The sequence below is a fragment of the Melopsittacus undulatus genome, chromosome 1 (assembly GCF_012275295.1).
Source record: "Melopsittacus undulatus isolate bMelUnd1 chromosome 1, bMelUnd1.mat.Z, whole genome shotgun sequence".
In the NCBI taxonomy this organism is placed as follows: Eukaryota; Metazoa; Chordata; class Aves; order Psittaciformes; family Psittaculidae; genus Melopsittacus; species Melopsittacus undulatus.
In genome coordinates this window covers 122,914,303-122,936,003 of record NC_047527.1, presented here as the reverse complement: position 1 = coordinate 122,936,003, position 21,701 = coordinate 122,914,303, and the positions used below count along the sequence as shown (strand labels likewise).

The 21,701-nt window shown below is 39.6% G+C and overlaps 1 protein-coding gene across 3 annotated transcripts in view; it reads right to left on the bottom strand.

Moving 5' to 3' along the window:
- Positions 1–1,260: 1,260 nt before the first annotated feature.
- Positions 1,261–21,701, bottom strand: part of PPP1R9A (protein phosphatase 1 regulatory subunit 9A) — a 137,013-nt gene continuing 116,572 nt past the window's right edge. The window contains exons 13-19 of one of the 3 annotated variants that reach the window (XM_013130001.3): positions 17,977–18,064; positions 17,801–17,878; positions 14,495–14,693; positions 11,802–11,921; positions 9,932–9,955; positions 8,556–8,738; positions 1,261–7,668 (exon numbers count right to left, since the gene is read on the bottom strand). In XM_013130001.3, the coding sequence (XP_012985455.2) occupies positions 7,456–7,668; positions 8,556–8,738; positions 9,932–9,955; positions 11,802–11,921; positions 14,495–14,693; positions 17,801–17,878; positions 17,977–18,064 (905 nt within the window). In that variant the 3' untranslated portion in view covers positions 1,261–7,455. The remainder of the gene's footprint in view (positions 7,669–8,555; positions 8,739–9,931; positions 9,956–11,801; positions 11,922–14,494; positions 14,694–17,800; positions 17,879–17,976; positions 18,065–21,701) is intronic. The other 2 variants (XM_005152917.4, XM_005152918.4) reach the window with 2 other exon arrangements.

Genomic DNA, 21,701 nt, shown 5'->3' with positions numbered 1-21,701 from the left:
TGTTGAATTTTGAATTGTAACCTGAGGCAAGTAGCTCAGGAGCCTGTTGCCAGCCTTTGAGGGTGTCCCAGCCTCACAGTGCACAAGTGGGAGTTGAAGCTCAGCCAGCACGCATTAAGGTGGTGCTGGGCAGGACACAGACAGCAAGCATGCATTCTGCAGCAACATCAGTGCTGGGTATAGCTTCTACCCCTGAGCATGAAATCACCACTTGGTGAAACTCACCATCAAGCAGTCTCAGTGCGGAAACGGTAATGGAGGAAGATGCACCTCAAGCCTGGCCTCACAATGACAAGGTGACCTGCACAGGGTAAATCTGGGTTTGCAGCCTGGAGGAAAGCATAACCCATCATCTTTTACAAGCTGCCTGGAGCAGTTCTGGCCATTTCAGACACCAAACTGCAGGAATCTGAGACCACTTTGCACAAACAATGGGGACATATGTATAGATAGCTCCAGGCTTAGGAAGCTGCTGAGCAGGCACATTACAAGTCAGTCGTGGACTTACAGCCTCTTAACATACCTATTTTAATTAAGATATAATTAAGGTGGTACCCATATTAGCAGAATGTTAGGTTTCTGACTCGGCCGCTGGGAAACAGAGACTGGGTTAGAGAGATTAAGTGCAGAGTATTTGGCCTAGATTCTGCCAGATGCAAATCCACTGAAATGACAACACAAATTGGACAGTCTGTGCCCTCTGCTTTCTCCAATTTAATGCTTTAATAAAATCAAATAAACAGACATATTAAACATGCTTAGCAGAAGAACTGCTGTTCCTTGAATGTATAAAATGGCCATTATACCTAACCTACACTTAAGTGTAAAACGTTTTTATATACCATAACTGTATACCATAATATATAACTAATCCAGGTCTTTTGAACAGGCAAACATGGACCAGCATCCGTGTGAAGGCAGCCTATTTTTACTGCACACTACTTTTCATCTGCAGATGAAGAGAGAAGGCCATGCCCTTTCCCTACTGTATTTTCCTTTTTACTACTTTTTACATAATTGCAGGTTGTAAATGAGACCCATTTGGAGGCCTGTGAATGGTGCCAATTTAGCCAAGAGCTAGGATTAAACTAATCTTCAGCACTGAGCAGAAGTAAGGAAAGAACAAGCAGGGCAAGGTCCATATCCCCTTTTACCCCCCCCCCACAAAACCCATGCAGCAACAGCTGGCCAGTTGTGCTCACCAGTGTTATTTCTCCTGGCATGACCAGGGGCAGAAAAGGGAGGACTCGATACAAATTCTAATAAAGATTCCAGATTTCTCATTTTATTGCATTCGTTGTCTAACAACAACACTCATTGGCAAGAAATTTATTTACACTAACAAATTAACTTGAAACCACAAGGCTTTGTTGTTTGTATTTAAACTGTAAGAAAACAAAGGGCCACCATGATGGTTTGCTTTGATGTGTCCCAATAACTAATATTAACCAAAGTTATTTTGGGGAAAACGCAACAATCTAGAGAAGGTCATATCAACCAAGCACAAGAGAACAAGCTCAGACATGGCACTACTGTGTCTTCCATGCAGATGATCAGACACCAAGATGTACAAAGAAAAAGTTCAGGATAACATGCACCTCTATACACCTGACCTCTTTAAAAAGACAAATGAAAAAGGAAAAAAATCTGAAGCGCAACCACTTCTTCAACCATGTAAAAAGAAACAATATAAGAAGCCAATTTTTACAGTGAGCACAGTGCATGTGAGTCTTTTAGCTGCCTGGTCTCCTAGCAGTATGTCTAATACTTGTCAGTGACCAGTGAGTTACCATTGCAACATGACTGGAAAATAGGAAAGCAGTTGTTCAGATGGTGTGTATGGGAAAGTATAGCCAGAAGAGGTTCACCGTGCACTCCCCACTTCCAAATGGGCTGATGGCTCCTTATGTCTGGTACCCTGGGATCCCCCTTCCTTCGGGTGCTTCTGCACCGGTACCTGAACCCACTCCACTGGTGTCGGTGACAAAGGTCCCACTGAAAACCTGGCAGGAGGGTGAGGGTCCTGGGTTATGTGGGTTGGACCCAACCTCAGGAGCTGTGAGCCTTCCTCACCCCCCTCCATAAAAAGCAACCTAACTCAGCAGACACTGTGGCTTGTTCTTAACACAGTCCAAACTTCCCAAAGAATCAGGCAGCTCAAGGCAGTGCCGCCAAGCCTTGCAGCAAGGTGTGCATTTTTTAAACCACCCCTTCATGCCAACCTCAAAAGTACCAGTTAGTACTGCTGGTCAGTAACAGAAAACTCGTTTTATAATGAGGGACTGACTGGAAGGCTCAATGTCATGCTGAAGATGTCACAGCTTTGAAAAATCACTTTTACAGGTGGAAAAAGTGCAGCAAGATCCATACAGGAGGTTAACAAGAGGGACTGTGTGATGTGCATATGACCCACACTCCATTGTGGTGAATGTGTTAAGTCACCTCAGGTGTCACTTGCAATCCTGTTCAAAAATGAGCTGCTGAAAGAACTCCAACAGAAATCAAAGTTAGGGCTTCAAATATAAAAAAGGGTTTCCTTCCTAGAATACTGACACTCCAATGAATCAGTCCTGCCAACCTGCAACCCCCCAAAACCACCCCAAAGCCAGCATGCAGAAGGACCTGCAGAGGACCATCCTGTGTGTGCTCTTAGCAAACCTTTAAAATCCTCTGATACACAAAATACATAAAACCCCACAAGTGAGCAAAGCTGCCAGCACAGACAGGGGTGAGAAAAATAGTGAGACTGAGGGGTAGTGCTTTGCTCCTCCAAGCTTGCAGATGGTGCCAGGGCCCACCTTGTCCTGCATAGACCTATGTCCCCCATGACGCACAGCTGCCCCTGTGCTAACTGCTACTAGGGTAGTGGGAATCTGTGTGAATGTCCATGTACGTGCCTTTCTGTGGACACACGCAAAATCATACATAGTTATTTAAAGAGGGAATCAAGCAAATCACTTAAAGATTTCTAGAAGGCCTGAGTTCATTATTTTCAATTACTAATGTAACTAAGCCAACACCATCTAACTGCACTGTGCACTCTGCCCATTTCGACTGTTAAAGACTGACAATTAAATACATGCTGCCTTATCAAATGTCTAGTTTTTCAGTGTTTTGGACCATGACATAGCTTTCCTGAAGTTTTCAAGTGAGGGAGAGCACAGAATGAGGGAAGTGCAAGTAAAAGCTTCCACCCCTCTATCATTTAACTTGATGATATTGCAGGGGACAAGGGCACACCTAAAGAGAGCAAGATCAGGTTTTACTTTTGCCTTGACAGTGTTTTATCTCTGTAAACACACAGCTAAGAAATCAACACAAGAGTTAATCCTTGCAAACTTCCCCTAAATTTCAGCACTGACAGACAGTACAGAGTGCAATGCAAATGCTGTAAAGAACTACAGCTGTAGGTGTGCAACCCTTTTCTTTTGATTTTCAGTGTTGGTACCTGAAATGGTACTTGTTGGCTGTACCCAACTAAATCATAATCCTCGTCTTTCCTACTGCAGCACTGGATTCTGCACTATTAACAGTGGCATTTCTTTCTCTGATTTAAAAGTAGAACACAATTCATTCTCAGAAATCACACATTTTTCATCTCTTACTTGCTAGCATGTGAGCCAGGAGGTGATAGTGGAGCAGCTCAGGAGGACAAGAGGCTTTGATGGAAGCAATGAAGTATGAGGAACCCAATGCTCAGTGTTGAGCACCTCTGAATGTCAATGAGAGTCGAGGACTGGCAAGCTTCAGAGGATAGCTGCTCAGTAATTCTAGTAACAGCTTGATTCTTGTGGTATCCCTGCAGCAGACCACAGTCATAGCACAGTAGATGCCTTTGCAACAGTGGGCAATACTCTGCACTGCAATGAACAGGTTCAGCTCCTTCCCCACACCCTCATTCTGATCTGCTTGGGCTGACTGAAACCGAATTGGGAGTTTTAACAGAAGTTGCGTAGGTGCAGCACCCCAATGTATGGGAAAATACAAGCTGGAAGCGTGTAATGTCAGTATGTCTAGCTGACTTGGACAGAGCAAGCAGCCACCACTCTCGCCATGATTTCAGTGTAAACACTAGGATTTTTAGGTCTAAAGTAACCTGCAGTGTTGTATCTTCTATTTGCTATTTTTCAGAGTTCCATTTTTGCTAACTCTTCTTTCTTCACCCTTTCAGAAGCTCGATATATTCACAACCTGGCAACACCACAACAATGGGCAGAAGTAGAGCTTACAGAACTGGCCTGCCATTGTAACCAGGGTAGTGTTAATTTCCTGTGCTCAGCTGGGTGTAAAATAAGACACAGACACATGCAGAAACACCACAGTGCCTGCACAGAAGCTTAAGGGTGGCCAGGCAAGCCAGCATACTAAAAATTGCTTTAGCTCTGCAAATAAACACACAAAAGTAGGCAACAGTTACATCTGCAGGTGAGCCAAAAGAGAAAGTCCTTCCAGTCATTTAGTACAGAATATTTGTTTCTTCTTATTATGCCAAAACCTTGCATTAGTCTGACTGAACAATGGTTTACCAAAAAAATGATGAGGCATCCATATATTTTGTTTCATATATGTCATTACACAATACAAAGGGGAAAAATGCAACACAACTTTAAAGGTCCTATAGAACAGTAACAAAAGTTTCAAACTGAGCGTTGCATTTGTTATCCAGTGACACTTCTGCACATCCCAACAATGAGTTACCGTACTTAATAAAAGAAACCACATAAATCTCTTTTATCACAGAAAGAAGAGCAAAACTCCTGACATTGCTTGGCTTGCTTAGTTTATGTGTTGGTCTAAATGCATTTTATGGTTTTATATTAAATTTAAACTACTAGGTTTGTGTTTTGTTTTTTTTTTTTTAAGTTAGGTTTTTGTTGGTTGGTTGGTTTATTTTTGTCTGAGAATAACCAAATAACATTACCACAAAGTAATTAAACCCCCCTGGATACATAAAGGACTTAAGTCGAATTACTTATTCTGTAGAGCAAAAACACGACTTACAAAAAGATTAACAAGGTCCTGTTCTAAGCAGCAAGAATGAAAAGTGGATGTATAATGCCAAGCAATCTGCTCAGGTTTCTAAGTAAACAAAGAACATAAAACAGGGTCACCACCTTAGATACTATATACAAGCACTTAAACATTACGACAATGTAAACATAATTTAAAAGGAAAATTACCATTGAATGCATTTATCAACATTGTACTTAAAATATTAGATTTCCAGTTTCTTCCAGATAACTTCTCTTACTCAAATATAAATTGATAACCTCCTAAAATAAGAGAATGCTAGTTTTACCAGGCTATTAAATAGTTGTACAATTTGTCTCCTATGGAGTGCAGAGAGATTCATTGCAATGTGGAATTCTTGTTAGAAGGTATACTTTTCTGCTGGTGGTCTATCTCATCTCAATAAATATATCATAAGCCTTAGAAATATCAGGAAGTTATCTTTTCTGGCAATTTAATTTTTAGATCTGAATAAAATATACATCAGAAACTTGCAGAAATTTGATTTGGAAGGAAAAATAAAGCTAATGTTAAGTAGATCTGTTGTGTATTAATTTTGAATGAACTAGGCTCTCTCAGTTTACAGACCACTTTACACATCAAAGAAATTATTAGGCTCAAAAAGAAACTTAACTATAAACATTGCACCCCAACTGTTTCAAATCTGATCTTCAGAGAACTTTACAGACACAAATCTAAATGCCTTAAAGTACAGAGCAGAAGAGAAGCTAAGCCAAACTAAACCAAACATTTTCTTCAAAAGAATTCAGTATTTGCATTTTTTAGGCCAGCAGACAAAATTTTAAGTTCAAGATTTTAACTTTGCATCAGTATCTTCAACAATTTAAGGATTGACATGACTAGGTGAAGACTGCAACATCTACAATGTGTGTAAGGGAGGTGACTGTATTCCCAACTGTAAATGCTGTGACAGTTAGCTTCCACTATAAAGCAGCAACATAATACCTCTAGCTTCTCATTGTGGATATTTGCCTGTTGTCTGTCTATTCTTCTGAAGAAATATGAAGTATTTTAATACTGCTCTTAAGAGGCAGTAACTCCATGCAGTGTGAGCTATACACTGCTTCTGTCATAGCCAAAACTACACAGCAGGCTTTGCTGCTGGCCTCATATACCAGGAAAACAGGAAACTCTGAAAGATGTAATATGACCACTGCTAAGCCATCAAAACATTCTACAGCCTATGCCCATAAATTCAGGTTTTGGTGGGAATATTCTTTAAACACATCAATCAAAACAGGAATATATGGCAGGCTTTGGCTTTAGTAACCATCACCTCTGTGGCAGCATTGATCTTACCAGCAATGTACTACATTTAATTTTAACCAGAATCTCTTGTCTTCCTCTTCTTAAAGTGCACTTCTGTAAAAACTGAGTATCTTCAGCAGACTTATTTGATAATAATTTCCAACAACAGCTTCATAACAGCACAGCACAAAGCTTATTCTCCCAATGCTTGTTGGAGAATGAATCTGAATATGTGGTGTTTTTTCTGGAAAAAGACAAACCTGAAACAAAATAAGCCCAGTTTCCCATTCAAAACACATGAAAAAGAAAGCAGAGTGTACTATAAGAAAGTTGCCTACACACTGGGAGCACAATGAAATTTATACAGATATATGAGCTGTGCTCTAGTTAGAAATTCATCCTTGCTCAGATATCTAAAGGATAAATGTTATCCTCAGATTTCTGTGTAAACCCACATAATCATTTAAGGCTTTGCCTCCTTCCTGGATTAACTATAGTACAGTTAACAGAAAGAGTTTCACCTCCTGTCTTTTACCCAGGGGGAATATTGACTCTCCTGTCTTTATCTCCAGTGTATAAGAAGTTACTGAACAGTTGTGTTTCCAGAGCAGTGTCACTTCAAGGTATTGACACAAGACGGAACTTACTCCAGTAGACGGAACTGAGTATCCAACCGCTGTAAAGAAGCTGAACTTCCAGTTAGTAAGTTAAATCAACTCTTATCAGACAGAGCACAACTCCTGTTACCCAGCTGAAGCAACGTTCACCAGTCGTTTTGACTGGACGTCCTATTCAGAAGAGGTGAAGCAGTGGACCATGCTCCTCGGCATCATGCTTGTTACTGAAGTGACCAAACACATAGAGCTCAATAGAGAAGAGTAGTTTGGAAGGGAACACCGCCACACAAATATGAAATCTGTTAGCTGTGAACAACAACAAAACAAACCGAGGGGCTGGGGCCGTTTCACATGGCAACAGCAATGAGCGTGAACTGGATATGCAGGAAAATAAAACTACACAATATAAATTTCCCAAGTCATTCTATGTATAGCCCCATTTCTCTGTACACACTGTTGGGTAATGAATACAAGAAAGCTGAAGGGGCACCAGCGTGGATGTGATTTTCTCTTCCCTTGAAGTACCTCCACTTTCCTAACACAGCAGCACTTCTGCTTATCACTGCTCATTAGTGCCCTCTGTTGCATCTGATGAAGTCTTGTCTGTTTTCTTCGATTTCCTCTGCAGTTGCTCTTGTTCCTTCTTTCGAAGCTTTTCCCTTTGCTTTTCCATTTTCTCTTGAGCTTTGCGAGCTTTTTCCAAGGATGCTTTCATTTCCTTCAGCTTTTTCTTTACAATTGCTCTATCCTGGGAAGATGTCATACCAAGAGCCTGAGGTGGGCAAAATAAAATCAACAACAGTTGATCAATAAAAGACAAATAAATTAATATGAATTAATCTATCACATTTTTTTCCATATTCTAAGAATAACCTTTCTTAGGTAGAAGACTGTTAACAACTAAGCAAATTTGGGACAGACTCAGTTACATTACTGATGAGTAAGACACTTCTGTACTGCTTTCCATGCCTTTCACTTCTAGAATATTAAAGAATCCTATTTCATTGCCACCAAAAATTTTATTGATCGAATGAGGCAAATAAAGGTTCAACTATCTGCCTGAGGTCATCTAAGCCTACACAGAACAAGACTTCCCAATTCTCACTGTTATGCCTTAGTCAAGATTTCACTTGTTCTCTTCTAAAGCCCCCTGGTTAGTGAAATGCCAGCAAAAAAAATCTGAAAGGAAACACAAAACCTGGACCTTCAGATCTGATGAGCTTCCCACAACTCCTTCCTGTACTTATTTTTCTCAAAAGCAGGCTCATATTTTCACTACATGAAACAAAACTGGTTTAAATTCTAACATAGTACAATAGCTGTCAGCTTATACCTCCAGTTTCCCACTAATCCACTCTGCAGTTGCTACTTCTGATGTATGCCCATTTACTACCCTCTCTGAATCATCCCTTTACAAAACGGCTGGAAGAGAAATACATGCATGCAAATACCACTTCTACACATGCAAATATAGGTACTTTATGTACACCCAGAGTTTGGACAAAACAAATGCCCTCTATTCCTGAAGCTTCTGAATCCATATGGTAATTTCTTAAAAGTGTTGCTGTGGCTTTATGCTCTGAATAGTTACTCCCTGTAAGATAAACTGAAGGGACAACAATTACTACAGTTAGTCTTGAAGTCCAGACAGCCATTTACCTTGAGCTTACTCCCATCCAGCTGAAGAAGATGCTCCCCGTTAATGTTCTGGGCACTGAATTCTGAAACATACTGCTCAAGGTTCAGGCTCATTAACCAGTGGGACACCTGCTGCACACTCCACTCCTGAACAGCACGACTCTGATACTGACTGTGCTTAGGAGACTGGCCATCGTCAAGGATCTGTGACAAAAACATGCTGCATTATTATTGAAAGGTAACACAATGAGTATCAACATTTCTGTGTACAAACCGCCAGCATCACAGCAGAAGTATCTGTGCTATCTTTACACCACAGTAATAACTATTTCACACTGCTTTATCACATCTGTATCTAACTAGCCATCTAACAATTGGTACAATGTACCCAAAAAGTCTTCTATCTATAAATAGAAGAAGATAAAGGAACTGGCATTCCTTTTAACCCAAACAGGAACTGAAATGGCCAGGTGGCACAATTCAGAACAGGTATGCTTCCATTCCCTCACAAGATTTTTATCCTTCAAATTAGAACATTTCTAAAGGATGCATTGATATCTGCGTTCCACTTCCTGGGCTCATTCACAGACCTTTATGATGTTTTTAAGCTTTAAAGCAAGAAATTCAGGGACAGGGAACCTCAGAAACCAACTCTACAGTTCAAAGTGATGACATCAAACAGCCAGCAAGACTGATACTATCTATGGAAGACCATGAGATGACACAGAGCAGTGGTAAGGAACACAAAGCAATTCCAAAGCCTGGCCCTGTTCTCATCACGTGTCACTGCTGCTGCAGAGGAGAGCATGAACACAGCGCCAAGAGGGGCAGGTGGGGCATCAGCTGCTGGGGCAGCCCCACGTTCCTGACCTGCCACTCTGTTTCACCCAGAGGTATATCAGTGGGGTCTGAAACAAAAGCTACTGTGTCCCAGCCACGGTCAGAAAGCAGCTGTTAGGGGCTGCAGCAGCTGCCTGCTGTTACAGCAGCTTTTACACTGGGTTAGATGATGCTGGGAGCTCTATCAGCTTCTGGCTGACCAGTTCTCAGGGCTGGGGAAAAGACAGTTCAAGCACTATCTTTTCCTTCTCTTATTGCCAGCAGGGGCTCAGTGCAGCTGATTCTTGGCCTGGTGGATTTGCTCTGACACAAACCCTCCTCCCCCTTCCAACATAAGTGCAAAATCTGCAATTTGCTTTGGCCTTGACATCTCCTAGTAGAAAGGAGAGGGGAACTCAAGACAAGCAGAGAGGAGCCAGTGACATCTGCATGTTCTGCTCGAACAAGGGGGTTTGCCACACAACGCCATAAAACAAGGAATGTGTATCTGCAAATGATGTGGTATATTGGCACGCGATGGTCACACGATTCACCACAACAGCACGCTAATATCTCACCTCATCATCAATCATATCCAGGCTCTGAGTGAGGGAGCAACAAAGAAATGGGAAAGAAAAGCATTATAGAAACAAAATACAGAACATGTAACAGCATGTAAAAGTTCAGGCAAGGGCAGCACCAAGATTTGCAAACAGATATGGCTACTCAAAACCAAAGAGATTTCTTTAAAATAAATCACTTCCAGAAGCAGAGAGGTTATGTTGAAAGCTCAGCACAAATGATTTGGCAGCTAAACCTGAGACTGTGTCAGTGAAACCCCTTTAGAGTTTCTACGCTTGACATGCTAGAACCGGTGGGAATCCTCCTGATGACTCCAACTCCAAGAGCAAAAGATCCTTAATTAGAGGAGAAAAACCTTTTCATTTTTTTTTTGCATCTCCTTCAAATAATTATGATCTGCCAGAGAAGCCTGAGTGAAGGAGTGCTTGCAGCAATAGGCTAAGAAAGGCTGAGGGGCAATGCTGGCCTAATCCCCTGCCAGAGTGGTTGTGGAAGCTCCCACTGCAGCTCTTGCTGAAGATGCTGCCTGATTCAGAGGCTGCAATTTGGCACAGAATAGGATGGGGAAAACACATTCATTTTTATAGACCTGCTCAGGCTCAGTATTTTAGAAGTGATAAAGTAGAGAGCTGAACAAGCAAAATGAAAGCATTTTCAAGCTTTTAGCTCAATACCACTGGGAGCAGAGCACTGTCACATTAAAATACGTAATATAAGGAGAATGAAACACGGTAAGAGAATGAAATGTACTACTGAGATAGTATTAAAACTAAATAAAGTCTAAAAGACAACTTTGTAGTTTTCAGCAATTCACAGAATACAGAATTCATAGAATTCACTCTATATAGGAGTGTTTACATTCTCCTATGATATAAATTTTTCCCCTTTATTACCTGCAGGAAGTAACCTCTGAAGAATATTTGGGTTTATATACTTGCATGTTGTCAAATGGGGTTGCATGGAGCAGCTCTCATTCTTTAAATCCATGAAAAACACATAGGCACTAACAGAACAAACCTATCTATCATACAAAAAAAGAGACATATGTACTTCAAGTTTCTCCTCTCTAGTAAAAAACCCTGGCTGCAGCCTCACACAAAAATGTGAAGCTCTTAAGGAGTAAAAGGAGAAAGACACAGGTTTCCTGAGTCCAAAAGACATGTCAGCTACTGTCAAATTGTGCAACTTCACCAACAACTGAGCTACAAAACTAGTATCTTAAGAAAAATATTTTCAATATATTATATTCAGCTCAATTATGTCACCAATTTCCAAGGTTAGGAATGCTTTTTCACATTAACATTGTTTGAAAAAACTCTGGTTTGAAGTAACTGAATTCAAATCCACTGTGCAAAGCAAGCACAAAGAATGCAAAGTGGATTAACACATATACATTCTAACCAATGTACATACATTCAGGTACAGTAACACACATATTATTTTAATGTATAAGGGTAAAAATTAGCCTAGGTGAAAGTGCCTGACATCTCAACTATATTTACCAAACTATACTATATGTTTATCATCTCAAAACTGTCTCAACTATATCTAGTGTAGTGTATGTTTATATCTATCTACGGGTCCACATGTACATACTTTGAATGTAGGGAAAACATACTGAAATGTGTGAGGATATAGCATCTCTTAGGAAACAAATTGCATTCTCCTTTCATACAGTAATACCATAGGACCTTTATCTCAAATCATAATTATATGAACAAGAAAAATAATAATCTAGAAACCAACATTAATTTTCTTCTCACATTCTATTGCCTAGAAAATATTCCTTTATTATTTGAGTAATTAGGAAGCAAAATGCTAATGGAAAGGAAACAACTGTTTCACACCTTAATTTCATTAGCATACCTCATCTGACGACAGTGCTAAGGAGTGTGAGAAACCTGGGGGTTTAGGTTCTGCTCCTAAACCACTCAAATCAGCTGAACTTGTACTGCTGGGACTGAAGTCATCGTTGAACGTGAAATTCTGTGGAGAAAAACATGAATGGGTTTGAATGAAGGCACGATCTCATATGAATATCTAAAAGGGAAATTTGCTTTCTGTCTTCCAGGTTGGCATAGTTCAGGAGTGATTTAATTTACCAGACCAGTTATAATACACATGAGGAAGCCTAATCTTTAGTATTGTTAATATTTATAGAATACACTGTGTGCTTCAAGAGACACTTTTGCCAGGTTAATGAGTCAATGAATAGCACAGGAGTCTGAAAATAATTTCCAGACTCCCTCTTAAGATGCTGGCTCTCATCCTGGAACTGAATTACTGCTTCCGTGGGTTAATCACTAGCATTTTACTGTCCTCCAAATATTTAGGACAAGTGTAGCACAGGCAGTAGCACAAAGAGTAGGACAGAGGATTAATTAGCTGAGAGAAGTGAAAACTGCTACTGAGAAAACAAAGAGAATATTCTGTGAATCCATTTCTGAGTCCAAGTAATTGCCTAGAAAAGTGAAAGGAACCTCCCTCTTTGCCTATTCCTTTAGAAAAAAAAGAAATTGAAAGTATAAGAGGTCTTTGGACATCCAGTGTTATTTACTGAACTAACAACCATAAAACAAACATCACACCTTACAGGAAAGAACAACAAAAGAATGTATGTGTTTTTCAGGAATGTAGCAAAATTACCACCAGAAGAAGAAAAAAATTAACAAGTATTTCATATTAGAGTGAGAACCATAAAGAAAACCAAATCTCTGTATCTCAAAAAATAAGGACACTTTTAACTTGAATACACACTTTATGACAGAGAGACCTCTAATGTCCACTCTAATCTAACAGCTAAATGAATATAAAATTCAATTCACCTTTGACATTCAATTTCAATAAAAGGATCCAAACATAAAAACCAAAAACAACACTAAAAATGTTATCTTTCTATCCCCTCCCCGAAGATATTTCCTGAAAACCAGAAGTCTTTTAGAAATATCAAGTGCTGGTCCTCGTAATGTTGATGGAAATCCAACCAAATACTGGTACCACGCTGTGCTTTAAAAATCTGAATAGCAGTACAGGAACTGTTAATTTAGAGCCTGCAAACTTTACAGAGAACATCAAAATGTTTTTGTAATCAGTTTTCTCACACCTACATTGAGAATTTCTGTTCTGTTTTTCTGAACTCTTTATAGAGGAGAAGAAAATCAGAGCAGCTTCCTTAATATGCAAACTTTTAGCCCCCACAGTGTTCTTAGGCCAGGAGTTCAACAGCTCTACCTCCTGTTGTGTGAAGAACATCTTTTTCTAAGCACTTCGATTTTATTTTCACCTCTATTTTGTGCAAGCTTCAGCTTTACAATGAATTTAAGTTTTTAAAATTTAGTTTTCTGCAGGAAAAACACAGGATAGCCAAGGCCTGCTAATGATTATGATAGCAGGACAATCTGCCCCAAACCCCTCAACCTAATACTAACTGTAAAAGGAGGTGCTTTTTCCCCATTTGAAAACTGGTGAAATTTGAAAGTTACTTTTATACAATGCTTGTTTAAAGGCACAAATAGGATTTACATGTCTAATCCTCATCTTTCTTTTTCAAAACAAACTGGGTAACTGACTACTTTGTCCTTAAATTTCAGCAATTTCACCTGTGGCCTTCTCTATCAGTCTGACTTGGACTGGTGAGCCCTGTGTTGCTCTCCCCACCAGATAACGTAAGCACAGCTATGACCTTACGCACCATGGTGGACAGCAGAAGTTAAGGTATCAACAGCTTGTAGCATCATAAGAGTACAAAATGCCTGTGCAAATTACTATTATGCACATGCATGTACTGGCAGAAGACAGAGAAATTAGTTTTCTGATTCATATTCCTCTACATAAAGTTGAGAACCATATCTGTTTCTTTTTACCAGACCAATATAAAAAGTCAATTCCTGCAAGTTGTAAGAAGATAAAGGCAGAAGAGTATTTTCCAGAAGTGAAAATAAACATGAAAAAGCTAAGTATATTACTAGAACTAAGGGTTATTTAAGGAGTTATCATGCTGAAACATTCATGCACATAGAAAGGAATCACACAGATGTATTAAATTGCAATAGTTCATGTTTACAGTTCAAGCATCTTCATATAGAGAATTAAATCCAACGTCCAGCATGCATGACAAACAGATTTCATTACTGGGGGAAAAAAGGCAGATGACTGACGGCATAGAGCATTTCTTCATTTGCAAACATCTCATCTGAACATGGGTAGGTACTCCCACAATCAGTCCTGAAGAATGCAGAAAATATCCATAACTGAATACACAAATCTAGCATTTGTTCAGTGGATCCAAATGCTAATTTCCACTGGCACCACTTGCTTTTGTTATGATACAGCACACCACAGTTAGTTTACTGAATTAATGTGCATTAAGACAGAGTTAAAAGGTAGAATGGGGAATGGTACAATGACAGAGATGTTCTGTTTGGATGCGCTTTTACGGTACAATGAACACCATGCTCTGTTTATTGTAGTAGTCACATATTGGCTTGTTCTTTTTCCAGGAACATGAAGCCAATTATGCCACTCAACACAGTGGGAATAAGGTAGTTTTTATTTTCTACCTTTGACCCTTTTTTAGCTGGACTTATATTTTCAGAAGAAGGTTCAGTTGAGCTGGCAGATGATGGCAGGTTGCTAGAAGAATGGGATCCCTTGCCACTCTCTCCATACCACGTGAATGGTACACAGTGTGGGAGAGAGGAGGATTGATCTGCTACAGATCTAGCATTTGCTGATTTCTGCAGCATCTCTCTGATGGTCCTGTTTAAGGGAAAGAAGCAGGAATATGTGTTATATTATAAAATAAAATAAAATAAAATAAAACAAAATGCTAGAAGCAGTTAATTGTGAAAAGAGTGACATTCCTTGTAACTGTGACTAAAGAACTGAGTGGCACATGGCTGGCAGGGGCATGCCTGAAATCCCTCTTTTAGCAGAAGAAAAATGTGGATTCATCTGGTTCAGTTTTTTAACTTAAGCTCTCTTAGTCAGCATGCACATAGCAAATGGAGACCGACACCAGCTGAAAACGCCTGTACTCCCACCGTTCAGATGTGAACCTGCTCCACTCAAGAAGCCACATGTTATGCTGGAACTCTTCTGAGCCCCAGTGGTAACTCAGCATAATTAGATTAGACTCAGCACTGACCCAAGTGGGTCCTGACTCCCAGAGAATGTCTGGCCTGGATTTTGAGCATAGGCAGAATGAATCAGGTGCTTCTGTATCCATCTATGGGAATGCACCTTTGTTACAACAGCTAAATACTGATAAAAATACTATTATCTTGAATTTAAAGTTATTAAATATTAAAAATATTAATACAGAAGGAAGAAAGAAACACCTTTGTGATATTATCAGCTCCTCTGCAGTAACAAGGATTGCAGTGGATAATGTGATCAAGGCAAAGGAAACAGTTATAAAATAAAATAAAGGTCTAAATTATTCACTACATATATGTCAACAGTACAGTATGTAAATTAAAAATAACTATGCAAGGTGTCTGCCTCAAAGAACTTCTGCATATGTCATATTCTCCTTTTATTTATATTAATGTATCTGTTACTGTTTCAGATCACTGTACTTCTACTGCTCTTATCAGCCACCAGTAAACTGCACGTATGTAAATCTCCCCTCAACTTCTATCTTCTGGAAGCTTCTAAATCATTATTATCACAATCACTAGACTTCTTTATATTGTGAAGCCTCTTTTTTGTATGGATGACACTGAGGTTGTCAAAGGGCCCTCACCCATGGAAGCAGAAGAATCCTTCCTCCCTTTTAGCTACGTAAGGAAAGGTAGATGTATCTGACCCAGCGCCATACTCCTTCCTTATCCTCTAATCTTGCTTAAAAGTAGAAAGAAAACACAAATGATGCTGCCCAAATCACCTAGCTTCAGGCAGGGGGATATAGGTTTCTTACTTAAATGGGTAATTTTCTATATATGCAACATTAGTGGTAGTCTTAGGAAGTAACTGAGGATTTTATTCACAAATCGTGAGTGCTACTTTTTGGTAATGGCAAAATAACACATGCAACATCCATCTGACAGTGTGATTAATTCTACCTCAACCAGTCACTGTAATGGACATAATTATAACAGGATGCTATCTTTTATCATCACCATCCTTCTTTCAAAGAGCTTGTATAGCACTGGACTGTAAAGAAAACATCCTCCTATTTCTTCTGAGGCAAATTTTGTGGAGTTACTAACAAAGGAAGTGACAACGGGTGTTTAAAAAGCTGTACTGAAATAACAACTTTCCAGTTTACAGAGGCACAGTGAGAATTACAAATGCTCATGAATTTTGACTTTGAAAACAGTATTAAAGTTTGCTTTCAGTAACTGTATCCAAATCCAGAAATATTAAGAAACAATATAAATAACTGGTTTATTAAATGGTCTACTAAGCAATTGACCTCTACACTGAGATCTGTTTTCTCTAAGTAATATACCTGTGCAGTCTCACAAATATCTGTAACACACTACATTGCTATAAGGAATATAATCAAGTTCAAGTATACAAACAAGTATATACTCATTTTCCCCACCCTGTAGCTTGGTATTTAAACGCTATATGATACCTAATACCCTGCTAAGGGCACTAGCTGCCTTACAGCTACACAGGGGGGGAGAGAATTTGCTTTAACAAATCTCTCCCTGTCACTAAGGACATCCAGCAGCAAACACCAGTAACTCCAGGTCACACTGCAAGCAGACACACCAGTGGAACCAAGTGGAATAGATTTTCTGACACTAGCACAGAGGCAATGACTGCTGACTAAGATCGCTGAAGATCCTGCCAGATTTGCAGGATACAAATGTACAGATGTATGCTGAGACAGAACACGGCACTTCAGTAGTGTGCCTGAGGGATTAAGTCAGAAGTCTAAGGCTTCTTTGCTTTTCTGATTTGCTGGAGCTACACAATGTACTTGTCACTGTGTCTCCATATATTAGACTGTCAGCAAAACTCCACAAATTGCTACATACTGGCTTTCTACCACAATGATTTTCTGAGTAGCATTCAAAGTTTGCTCTCTTCTGATAGCTCTTTTATCACTAGGTTTTATTTTGCACTGTTTTATGCGCAGATTGTTTCTGAGTTGCTCTGTTCTTTCTAGACTTTTGGAATGTATTAAGTTAGTGCTCCTGATACTAACTTGTTATTTCATACCTGGAACCAGCTATCACCCCTGTAGCTATGATATTGTTAAATTCACCAGTATGTGAGGAGAGTAAAAATTTACATTAGCTTTTGCAGAGAAGATTGCTTCCTGCCATTTTGAACATTCATTTATTCAGAGTCCAGACACTGGTGATGTGGTCTCATCAGATTTCACAAGGTATTAAAAATTCCTTCCCTAAGAGTTGGTGATATGACAAATGCATTCAGCATTTTTTGCTATCTATTTTCAATTCATGATGTTCACTTTCAGAACCTCCTGAAAGCATGCCCGATGTGAGTGCTGTGAAGCTGCAGTGAACAGCTGCTGCCCAGCCTTGCTCTGGGCGCTTTCAAAAAAATATGTGGATTTGTGTCAACATTTCTGGTTCATGGGCCCTATTAACTGAATGTGCATCCTGTGGGCCAGCTCCGATAACCTATTTCTGCAAATCCCATTAGCGAATGCAGCAGCAGTAGTGACGCCACGATATTATAATCCTCCAAGTATTTTTAGATTGTATGTTAGCCTTTCGTTAGTTAAGACATGTGGGTTTGTAAGCTCAGAAGGTTATCACAAAGCTTAACACTTATTTATATGAAGTCAGTGGGACTGTTAGTGTTCCCATCTGCTAGGATGATTAGGTTTTTTCAGTGTTACTGGCATATCATTTCATACATCCTCAGTGTTTTACCCATACCTACTGCAGTAGGTCACCCTAATAGCTTCTTTCTCTTTCCGCTTCTTGCCCTTGTTTGAACTCCTTCTCAAGGGAGCCCTACAACAATATTAGAGAACATCAGGAAACTTCTTTGAAATCTTACTTTCAACCCTTTTAATGAAAAAAAGAAGCATTTCAAATAAAAAGATGCTTACCCAAGATCTGCAAGTTTTCGCTTTAGTTTCTCTGTATGCCCTAGAATAGGGCTAGTTGTTCTTGCTGCCTGAGCACATGTGGCACCATCTAGGATACATTTGTACACGGAAGAACGTACATTATTATTAATTGCTACTGACAGCCATTCCATTTTCCATCCAGAACAGTTGTGTATTTTTTCATAATTAGATATGCATACATGTACACACATGTGTGAGTACAATTTAATCAGGTGAATTATTCTCATGTTTAAGAAGATAGTGTGAAGTGGAATAAAAATAAATAAATATTTTCAGAATTTTTAAAATACACACAAATCTTATTTTCATTGAAGAAAATGAAAAGCTAATTTTGGCCGAGTCTGAATGGATAAGTAGTAAGTCAAACAATATAAAAGATGTACAGGCAAATATTACAGTAAATCCATTCTGAAACTCAGCAGTAGCCACTTAAGTTTCCTTTTACATAATTCATTTGGTATGTGTGATTTACTTCCAAAATGACTCCTGAAACCCTTTGTTGAACTTCAGAGCCAAGAGTACCTTTTATGATGGACACGCTAGGTAACAGTTATCTGCTTAGCTTGAACATCATTGTTAAAATTAACATCTAACTTGAAATCCAACCATTCTGAATTAAAAAAGCATGAAAAGTAGATTAGTTAATAAATTTGCCCTGAGATGTCTAGCAATTTTTGATCTCTTCTACAAACACTTAACAGCCTAAAGAGGAAACAGCCTGCAGTACCTATAGAGTCAAAACAATGAATCTGAGTCTGCAAAACATCCTGTGAAATCTATATGGCAGCTAAAAGAAAACACACAGCAGCTGAAAAATTCAGACACAGTTTCTGTGATCCTTAAACACTGAGTGTCCCCAAATACTCTAGAGGAAGGTCAGTCATTCATGTCACTTGCAGTTTGGTGACTTTTACAATGTGATCTCAGATGTACAGTGACTTTCAACTGAAAGCACTGCTGGGTTTGTGGATTTAACCTATTGTAGCTGATATAAATTAAGCCTTCAGAATTAATCCAAAATACTGCAGCGCTATCGCATAGTCAACTATGTGTACAGAACTTCATATGGTGCTTTGGGAATAATATTTGGCCAAGTTTTCATTCAAGTAAAAAATTTAATGTGCAACTGCTTCAAACATCACAGGAAAAGCAGGAAAATAAGGCTATACCCACACTCTAAAAGCCACACTGTTTTTACCAACGCCTTATATTAAAAAAACCATTCAAGAACAACTGACAAGTAAGCTCATGCCAAAAAAAAACCAAAAAAAGGGTAATACGAAGAGTGACAAAAGCAAGGAGAAGTCTCCTGAGATGAAACCCATTCCCTAGGGAGGCTGAGGAGCTCACTTTGCATCAGCCCTGCACTTTGCTTTATTTTCACACTAACTCTTTACAGGGAAGTGGGGCTTTGGGTCAGGGGTCAGTGGGCTTTTTTGAGGAACTTCTTAATGACAGTAAACGAAACTCCAAGGTCTGCTCCTTTTGTGGTGGGCAAATAATGAAAGCATTTAGTAGCTGGAGGTTTTGCTGCTGTAGTAGAAGAAACAGTCGGGAAAGCTCAGAAGGGACACATATTGCTACCTGCTATGGCAAATTTCTATTTGGGCTCTTGCATCACTATGCTCCCAGTCATATGCAGCTTGGCCCAGCTGGGTCCTTTGAATAATGACAATTTGCTGGGGAAAATATTCATGCTGGCTATGGGATACAGTGGAAGATAGATAGGCTGGGTCCCAAAATCAGCCTCAGTGGCAGAGTAGATTTGAATCTACAGGGTCTTGCACACACAGAATCATAGAATGGTCTGCATTGGAAGGGATCTTAAAAATCATCTAGTCCCAACCTCCCTGCCATGGGTACACCTTCCACTAGATCAAGTTGCTCAAAGCCCCATCCAACCTGGTCTTGAACACTGCCAGGGATGGGGCAGTCACAGCTTCTTCTGGGCAACCTGCGCCAGTGCCTCATCACCTTTACAGTAAAGAATTTCTTCCTAATCATAGAATCATAGAATAGTTAGTGTCTAATCTAAATCTACCCTCCTTCAGTTTAAAGCCATTCCCCCTTGTTCTATCACTACATGCCCTTGTAAAAAGTCCCTCTCCGGATTTCTGTGCCCACCTGGGATGGGCACATCTTCCCTGATTCCTTCTAGCTCTTCTAAGAGGGTGAGGGAGAGTCAGTTCCTCACAACAAATGATGAAGAAGCTGTTTAATACATCACTTTCGGACTCACAGAGCTGGTGTAAGCAACCTGTGGCTCACGGATGCGAAAGAAGACTAGCTATAACTTTCTCCCCCAGTGTCACAAGAACTGCATCCAGCCTCAGATCAGCACAGCATTGCCATAGGGGTCACCACAGCTGCCTTGGCAAAGGTGCTGCTGCACCAAGCAGGCAGAACTGAAGAAAATAATCACACACATACATGAAAAAGTTGTGCTTAAAAGACAAATAAGCAAAATTCCTCATCATTTTGCAATGAAACTGATCACATGCCACTTCAGCTCTTCCTCCAATACTGCAGGATTTCATAAGGAAGAAACAACAGACAAGTGTGAGCTCACTAACACCCACTTTTGCTAATGAGAGATTAATCAGTGGACACACACATGTCCACAGATATTCTCTCTTTCCATGTTAAAAAAACCCCTTCCTGAACACACAGAACAAACACAACAGCCGTTTTTATTTTCTGGCCTGTTAAGAGATTGACAGCCAAATTAAAAATCATAGAATCAACCCTAACCCTAACCCTAACCCATTCCAGTGTCTCACCACCCTTACAGTAAAGAATTCCTTCCTTATATCCAATCTAAACTTCCCCTGTTTACGTTTTAACCCGTTACCCCTTGTCCTATCACTACAGTCCCTAATGAATAGTCCCTCCCCAGCATCCTTGTAGGCCCCCTTCAGATACTGGAAGGCTGCTATGAGGTCTCCACGCAGCCTTCTCTTCTCCAGGCTGAACAGGCCCAACTTTCTCAGCCTGTCTTCATACGGGAGGTGCTCCAGTCCCTGATCATCCTTGTGCCCCTGCTCTGGACTTGTTCCAACAGTTCCATGTCTTTTTTATGTTGAGGACATTAGAAAAATTAAAAACAATTAAAACAGCATTGCTACAACAGCTGTTGCCACACAACTGCTTGCAGGATATTTATTTTTGTAGGACTTACTGAATGCAAATTTTCCTTTAGAAACTAAATTGCTCTGATTAATTTTCATGTACTCGTCAGAATTTGATACACCCAAAAGCACTGGCTGTTTACTTAACTGTCACAGTAGGGAAAGCATGACGTGATATTTAGACAGAGATTATTTTTCAAACCTAAAATGGAAAGAGTGACACAGTGAGTGGACTATAATACCCTATTCCTTACACTACAAGGCTGGGCTCCACTAAATTGTTATCAAGATATTTTTCATACACTGGTTGGAAATGAAGGATTTACAGCTCCACTGATTAACCAATCATACACTCAAGCTGACGTTTGGAAAGCCACATTCTTATGTTCACACCCTTATTTTTACTTGCAAAACTCAAATACTGACTTCAACTTTGATTCATTAAGAATTATACTATTGGGTACAGTTAAGAGCAGCAATTTCAGAAACCATGTACTAGCCTGTATTAACCTATCCCAAATTCAAAAAACTTGATTAATCTGTACTTTAAGAATCTGTGTGAAAGCTATGTAGGAA